The 8,092-nt window shown below is 44.6% G+C and overlaps 2 protein-coding genes across 6 annotated transcripts in view; one reads left to right on the plus strand and one right to left on the minus strand.

Moving 5' to 3' along the window:
* Positions 1–7: 7 nt before the first annotated feature.
* On the minus strand, positions 8–2,512 carry CycY (cyclin Y). Of its 2 annotated transcripts, none has more exons than XM_018033254.2 (4): positions 1,577–2,512; positions 1,228–1,448; positions 872–1,158; positions 8–795 (listed from the first exon to the last, which is right to left on the minus strand). In XM_018033254.2, the coding sequence occupies exons 1-4, from the start codon at positions 1,815–1,817 to the stop codon at positions 507–509; spliced, it is 1,038 nt and encodes a 345-aa protein (XP_017888743.1). In that variant the 5' UTR covers positions 1,818–2,512; the 3' UTR covers positions 8–506. The 2 variants fall into 2 exon arrangements, with proteins under 2 accessions (XP_017888743.1, XP_026673734.1); XM_026817933.1 differs by having other exon boundaries at positions 1,228–1,490.
* Positions 2,513–2,863: 351 nt separating this feature from the next.
* Positions 2,864–8,092, plus strand: part of LOC108630205 (myotubularin-related protein 3) — a 6,993-nt gene continuing 1,764 nt past the window's right edge. For 2 of the 4 annotated variants that reach the window (XR_003389823.1, XM_026817931.1), the window contains exons 1-13: positions 2,864–3,342; positions 4,054–4,368; positions 4,439–4,861; positions 4,937–5,141; positions 5,212–5,402; positions 5,473–5,668; positions 5,740–5,925; positions 5,989–6,153; positions 6,286–6,536; positions 6,594–6,842; positions 6,954–7,254; positions 7,315–7,416; positions 7,478–7,662. Coding sequence is in view for 3 of the 4 variants with exons in the window: in XM_026817931.1 (XP_026673732.1) it covers positions 4,061–4,368; positions 4,439–4,861; positions 4,937–5,141; positions 5,212–5,402; positions 5,473–5,668; positions 5,740–5,925; positions 5,989–6,153; positions 6,286–6,536; positions 6,594–6,842; positions 6,954–7,254; positions 7,315–7,416; positions 7,478–7,662 (2,762 nt within the window). In the remaining variant the exon portion in view is untranslated. The remainder of the gene's footprint in view (positions 3,343–4,053; positions 4,369–4,438; positions 4,862–4,936; positions 5,142–5,211; positions 5,403–5,472; positions 5,669–5,739; positions 5,926–5,988; positions 6,154–6,285; positions 6,537–6,593; positions 6,843–6,953; positions 7,255–7,314; positions 7,417–7,477; positions 7,663–8,092) is intronic. The other 2 variants (XM_018033347.2, XM_018033348.2) reach the window with 2 other exon arrangements.

An 8,092-nucleotide genomic window follows, 5' to 3' on the forward strand; every position in this document is an offset into this window, starting at 1 on the left:
TATATATATAATATATATCACAATTTGTTCTTTTTAATCAAAGAAGCACTGACAGTATAGTAAAAAATTTATCGTTACCTTTGCTTATGTAACATTTCACTATTTTATTTTACTGTATTAAGAGGTCCCTGATTAAAAAACGAACTCTCTTAGTAACTGTCGATTATTTGGATAAAATGAAATGAAGACAAATTAGTTTCCCATATCGTTTAAGGTAATCGAGATAATTGACCGTACCCTATTATTATACAAATCGAAACTATTGGAGAGAACGACATACCAGAATTGCACAAACAAGCCGATAGAACTTGCGTCTCATCGTCGAAACGCTTAAGTGAAACAACGTAGAAACGACCGACCGATAGAAATGATATGCTCATGAAAATTTAAAATTGTTTAATACTATGCTAAAGTAGTTCTTCAAAACTTGTTTGTTTCCTCACGTACCTCGACCGAGAAGGTATGGACAACTCGTGTACGTACTGTACTCACTTAACATCCGAAATTTAGGATAGAATGGCAATACTACGTCTAGGTCCGCCTATGCATACGTTATCTAAACTCGACCATCTCTTAATACCAGTACGTAAAGCCTCGGCGGTGACTTTATCCTCGTACACCCTGGACATGGCTTCCAACTTCTGAGCTTTCTCCTTGCTCAGCGGCTCGCTGGGGAATGTCAATTCGTTTGCTTCTGCGAGCGTGCGGAGATCGAAATAATATTTAGCGTACACGCTTGAAGGAACGTTTATATTGAACTGTAGCATCTCCAAAAACTGCCTCTCCAACTCGTTCCTGGTAAGAAAAGAAAACCCGTTCAACGAACAATCCGGTGGACAAGTTTCGACGAAGGGCGACAAGGCGAACTCACATATCCTCTACCGTAATATCCTTAAGTATTTGACAATAATCCACGTTCCACACTGCCTGGTCGTCCCATACCTTCGACGCTAATAAAATAGCTCCGAGTACTATACGTTTCCAATTTGCTGGCGTTATATCTATCTCCGCGTAAGTTAGCAGACGTTCCAAGTAGACTAACGTTATAATGGCACATTCAGCTGTAAGTTGAGCAGCGTTGAATAATGTCCTCACAAATTTATAAATCTGTTTGTGTTCCGGATTCTGCTTATCGTAATCGTCTGTAACTCCTTCTCTCTGCAAAGAAGAAATTTCGTAAACTCTCTTTTTCCCTGACCAATCCTATCCAGAGAAGAAACCAATTACCGTCAACGGATGGAGTTTTTCGTCAAATATATCAATCTGTCGATGTGAAGTTCTATTTTTAATGTGATAATAAATAGCTAAGGCAACGCATTTCACAGTGTTTTTTAAATTTGGTTGGGAAACAGTGCTGTCGTCCAAATATATCGTACTGCAACTGCTACTCTTTTTCAAAGGCCTTATATCTGCGATTTGGTGCTGACTCTTTTTCCTGACCATGCCGTCTAAAATACGAACAAGACAATGACACCGCGACGATATTAAGACTGTAAATTTGTGCACGAAACACGTGTTAAGAATGCCTGTAAAAAGTTTTGTGAAACCACATATTTATCAGAAAATATCTACGTACTTTCGATGGCTTGTTTCGACCTTTCCATAAAAATTGTACCAGCACAGGGGTGCAACGATGGATCAGAGTCCCAGTCTTCTGGTTCGCGTTCGCTTATGTGTTGTAAATTATTTACACTGATACCTCCTTCGGGAAGGTGTTCTTCGAGACCGCGTGTTACACTTTCGGCGGTGTAACATCCTAATTCCTTGCGTCCAACCTGAGGACTGGAATAAACGCAGCAGCTACTTTTATTTCCCATTTCCCTTTCGCGAGGCTCGTCCCCGTGCCTCCGCTCTCACAGGATCGAAAGGTTTTATAAAATATAAATTGGACTGTAGCGACCAGTACCGCGGGGATGGTTCGATTCAAAGCTTCGTCTCGCGGTGCATCCTTCACATGTTGTTTTTAAGCGACGATCAGCTGACGAAACTGTCGGTAATATTAAAGTGCATTCTCTCCTAATTCGCATCCGCATCGATGCTTAAACGCGCCGCGTACGATCGTCGACGTATCAACCGTTCGCAGAGATCACGGTTAGGACGAATGCGGAAGAGGCAACCCACTTTGGCGATATTTTATTGTTGGCTCCGATCCGACCGTCTATTACATTGACAACGCCTTTTAAGCACAGTTTGTGCCGGTCGATTTATTGTTGAAATCATCGGTCAGTAAAGCTTCGTTACCGCTCGCGTGCACGAGCACCGACGCGTTTCGTTCGCGCTGCACGTCGTTCGCATTATTATTGCACATTTAATTGCGATTATACTCGAATATTTTTATGCGTTTATCGCACGCCGCCCTACGTCTGCTGTTTTGATATTGCATATTCATGCATAAACTACGACGTGTAACCGTAACATCCGTGATGGGCACGTCCAGTTTCACCTTGTACGCAACCACCGTACGCCTCCTCCATTGGTGTTTGCGGACGAAAAACGAATTCGATGTATTTTCTATAAGAATCCTGGTTTCTTCGTGCAACCACCTCCTCGCCGATTAGATTCTCCGGATACAAAGTTCAATATTCGAAGAATTTTTCTAAAATTCGAAATCGAGAAGTTTACAGGTTGTCACGTGTCGGTCTATAGATCCTTTCTAAACGTGCATCTCGAGTCTCGCACGATTCTGATTTAATTCTGACAGGATTTGATTAATAATTCTCTATTTAATATCAGTTTGTAACTTATTGTATAAATGATATGATATTCGAACGATGTTAATTGCGATACGGGCTTGAGCAGTATGAATGATCTGTAAGGAAGCCGAAACGGGGCAGTGGAAAGATGACTTGATCTCTATATAGATTAATCTGTCACTTTCACATAGAGTAGAATGAGTGGTTTTTTATAAAAATTAATCGAAAATTGAATATTTCGCAGTATCATTATTCTCTATACAAGCCGAAGGTGGAGTAGAGACGAGGAGAATAGGAAGTGTACACAATTAATGGAGATCGTTTCGCGTGATGTTGGCCATTCCCGTGAATCGTTCCAACTGACGAAAAGTGATCGCGTTTGTATTGGGCTCGCATAAGATTAACCGTGGCATCGTTCCTCCTGTAAACTGTGCGCGTATCCGTTTGAAAGTGCGATCGAGAAAAGGTTCGACGCTTGTCAAGCACGAATTCCAAGACCTTCCGATCCCTTCCCAAGCGCGGAAATGTTTCTCTCCTGATCGAGTAATGTCCTCACTCCGTTTCTCGCGTAAACGACTGTTCATGGATTTCGTATAAGATACCAAAACGGTTGGATATCGTCCATCGCGAAGAAGCTCGTTAATCCAAGGTAAGAAACCGTCGTCGTAGCAAGCCTTTCGCCAATGTTACGCTAAGAGCATTCCGTCTATTCTAATAAAAAGAAATAAGTCTTTATCCCTCGTCTCTCAACTCTTTTTGTTTAGTTTATCAATCGCGTGCTATCTTGGACGATCAACGATAATCGTCTATATGACAGTCGGTGATATCGGATTAGTTTATTGTTTTCGTAAACTAACAAATTTCTCTTTAGAGACTTGGTTTTCACTTGCAACCCATTATTTAGGCGCACAGCTGTTTGTTGATGCCAAATAAAGAACAACGGACAGGATCCGTGTCGCGATAAAATTTGAACGACGTTCCATGTATCGTCGTATCGAAAGAATTTCGCGTGCGGAATGATAGACAGAGAAAAATGACAGACAGGGAAATCGATAAATCATAATAAATTGCAGCCTTGTGTTGTTCACGTTGCGTCGAGTTCGAAGGTTCTCGTTACGTGTTTGGGACAGATTTCACGAAATTACAGTGTCCGATCGTAAGCATAACACAAAAGCATCGCGTACGAGCTATCTACGAATTCCTGATTACGTACCCACGTATCCGTGGAATTGCACGATTTGTTTGCGACGAACGATGTGCAACGTAGGCGCGGCGGCGTTACGAAAGATTGACGAAATAAATATATACAGCTTTGTAAAACGATTCGTATAGAGTTTCATGTGTACGATGTGTCGATTAGAACGGAAATGGAGAGTTCAGAGGAGCCGACGAGTTTGCAGTCGATTTGTCACCTGCATGCCTCGGAGCTGTTCCCGAAACACGCCAACGTCGAGTGCGAAGACGAGTCTCTCACAGTGCCGTTCACACCGTTGAGCGGTGAATCCATCGTGGCACTTGGGCGCACGTCGGACGGGGTACTGGCCCTTTCCAATTACAGGCTATACTTGCAATTGAGCCAGGCGTGCTACAACATCCCCCTCGGTTTGATAGAACAGTTGGAAGTGAAGGAAATATTCTTCCTGCACATCGGTTGCAAGGATGCTCGCTCATTGAGGTACAAATCGAAATCAATCTACGCTTCTATGCGAGACAGAGTTGACTAAAAACGGTGAACGAAACTTTAGTTGTGCCTTCTCTACGAACGAACATTGCCTGGAGTGGTTTAAAAGACTACACAAAGTCACGTATCCGAGGAAGAGTATAGACGATATATTTGCCTTTGCATACTACGCTTGGTCCATGGAGGAAGGCAAGGAGAACAGCAAGCTGGGAAAGGATAACGTCTCTTACACAGCTACTTTCAATTCAGAAGTAAGGAATTCGTCGAACGATCATCTATCCTGTAACTTGAACTACTATGTCCTTCAGGTGGAACGACTAAAATTTAATTTACACGGTACATGGCGCGTGAGTCAAATGAATAAAGATTATCGCATGTGCCTGTCGTACCCGCCTTTGCTTCTGGTTCCTTCTTGTATCACGGACGATGTCCTCGAGTCTGTGGGCAAATTCAGAAGTTTCCGACGAATCCCTACCGTCGTTTGGAGGTACATAAGATAACGGGAAGTATTCTAAGCGGCTCCTGTCTCGTTTTAACATCTTCGTGTTTCATGATTTGAAAGGCACGTAAACAACGGTGCGGTGATAGCGCGAAGTAGCCAGCCGGAGGTCGGATGGCTCGGCTGGAGCAGAAGCGAGCAAGACGAGCTTCTCTTGAAAGCCCTCTCGGATGCGTGTTCCTACGACAAGGGCGAAACGACCATGGTAGATTCCTCCATCATGTACCCGGATGCCGGCGACGATGGTCTTGTAACGAATAGTACGAAAGTGAGCTCCATCTTTCTCCACTGAGTCTGTCAATAATTATTACGAAAAATTAACTATCTCCTGTTTGCAGAAAGTCTTGATTGTCGACGCCAGATCGTATACGACGGCAGTGGCGAATAGAGCTCGCGGCGGTGGTTGCGAGTGTCCCGAATATTATCCCAGTTGCGACATACAATTCATGAACTTACCGAACATTCACTCGATACGAAAAAGTTTTCACGCGGTGAGACAGCTGTGCGCATCGGATGCCGATCAACCCAAGTAAATCCATCGATTTCTTTACTTATCGTTGTCTCCTTTCTTAATTTTGATATAAATATTATTGCGACAGTTGGCTCAGCCTTTTGGAAGGAACGCGGTGGTTGCAGCACATGTCCGGGTTACTGCGGGCAGCTGTGACTGTAGCATCGGCAATCGAGAGAGATGGCCGGCCGGTGCTGGTGCACTGCAGCGACGGCTGGGACAGAACGCCTCAGATAGTGGCGCTGGCACAGATCCTTCTCGATCCTTACTACCGAACTATGGAGGTACGCCAAGGTACTTCCCTCGTCGATTCCCACTTGATAATCGTTTCGTTATTTCGTTTTACCGTTCCCAGGGATTTCAAGTTCTATGCGAGAGAGAATGGTTAGACTTCGGGCACAAATTCGCAGATCGGTGCGGTCAAACGGTCGGCTGCGATGACCCGAACGAACGATGTCCAGTATTTTTGCAGTGGCTCGACTGCGTCCACCAACTAATTTTACAATTCAAGTGCAGCTTTCAAATGTCTCCCGCGTATTTCGTAAGTAGAACTTGGTATTGAATCATGGACGACGATCGGCATTTAATCGTAACGTGATTTTAGGTGAAGCTCGCTCAACACACGTACTCTCAGCTGTTCGGCACGTTTCTTTGTAACACGAGACACGAGAGGTTACAGTTGAAAATACGAGAACGTACGTTCTCTGTTTGGCGATATCTGAACTCGAGTTCGTTCGTAAATCATTTGTACTCTCCCTTGAAGAATCGAGTAAGACATTTTTCCGTCATGTATACGTACGAGCTGTATTGCTCTTATATGCGAATTTGCTCGCGGAATATGGGACTAGACAAGTCGTCGTGTTCTTCAAATCATTTTACCGATTATCGTTTTCATTGCTAGGTGTTATGGCCAAGTTGTAACGTACGCGACCTTGTTTTATGGTCTGAAGTATATTTAGGTTCCATGGAAACCTCCCTCGGTATCGGGGACGACAAGCAGAGAGTGACGATGATAGATATCGAGGGTGGAGAGAGCGAGGAGCCGCAAGGGCATATGAGTAAAACGCGTTCGTACGGTGATCTGATGCATACTCCCGATCACGCGGCCTATCTTCATCGTCGACTCAGCGACCCAAGCGCATCGGTAGAAAAGTACGTGACCTCGATCCGCCGTAAGGAGAACGATCTTAATTCACCCGATAATTGCAGGAAATTCGATTCGTTGACACTCGACACAGAGACGGGCGAGAAGGCGATGAAACACGCGGCTAATTGTAGAATCGAAAGCGCGGTGGAAAGGACCTTGTCGGAAGAAGTGAACAACGCGAAGTGTTACGCGACGAGTGTGGAAGCTTGCACAGCTTCGAACGATTCGCCGGTGAATCCGTCGGTGGACAGTTCGACGGACACGCTGATACCCAGCAATGATTCTTTACTCGGTGCGACCGATAAAGAAACGTAAGTACACACACACGCTTTAGAGAATCGAGTGGAGACCCGACCGAGACGTACGAGCCCGAGTTCCAAAATTCCGCGTTGAGGGAAACAACGAAAGTTTTTGTCGAGCAGCGAAACGCAGAAAGACTCACCGCCGGACATCGTGTCCCCTTGGGTCGAGAACAACAGCACCGTCGGTCGCACCGTGTGCTCTTGCAGTCGCAACTACAATCACAACCACAACGAGGGTAGCGATGTCAGCGATACGAGCGCGCCGCTGATATCGAGAACACCCAGCAGCGTTTGTCCGGCTTCGCCGATTTATCAAGATCCGGTGCTGGACAACCCCGACAGATTGGACGACGTCGACGGTCTTCCCGTTATACATTGCGACGTTCAGATGCGCCTCCAACAGATCATCGTCGAACATAAGGTATCGACTTTAAAAATAGGAGTTTTGAATCGGGTGATCGCAATATTATTTATGTTTCAGTTGAAGGAGGAAGCCTTGAGGAAGGAGTTACACACGACGAGAATGGCTCTGATCAAACAAGTCAGTAATCACAACGCGGAGACCGATCGTGTCGACGATATCGTGAGTAGATCGAGTCCTATCTAATGCAAACGAGACGGAGGCCTGATGCATCCGTTTGCAGGGATCGTTACCCGATTCGGTGGAAAGTACCGGTGATCACGGAGAATCTTTACCCTCGGACATGTCGTGGGAAGCGGTGGAGGAATTGGGCCCTGCTCCCACCCTCTGGGTACCCGATCACGCGGTGAGTCGATGCATGGGATGCGACACGGAATTTTGGTTGGGGAGACGCAAACATCACTGCAGGTACGTCTGTTCGATTTAAGGATGTATTGGCTATACAGTCAATCCCAAAAGTTTATGCACTTTAGAAACGCATTTTTTTAAAAGAAATCAGACGTCGGAAGAACATTGCTAATAATAAACAACAAAAAAAAATTTTCGATTTTTCCGAGATTTTTCCAAGGGGTACCCCTTCAATTTCTTCCAAATTTTCGTTTTTGACCAATAACTCCCAAACCGTTTGACTTACGGAAAAATTGCATCAGACCTTTCTTGTAGAGGACGACGAGATCTACAATTTCCATGTAAAAAGTTTTCGCTAGCGTCAATAGTTAACGAGTAATTTGCAAAAAACTGTTTTTTCGTTTTTCGTCAATAACTCGTAAACTATTAATGCTAGCGAAATCTTTTTACATGGAAATTGTAGATCTCGTCGTCCTCTACAAGAAAGGTC

The sequence above is a fragment of the Ceratina calcarata genome, unplaced genomic scaffold (genome assembly GCF_001652005.2).
Source record: "Ceratina calcarata isolate Rehan_Ccalc_2016 unplaced genomic scaffold, ASM165200v1 scaffold71, whole genome shotgun sequence".
Lineage (NCBI taxonomy): Eukaryota > Metazoa > Arthropoda > Insecta > Hymenoptera > Apidae > Ceratina > Ceratina calcarata.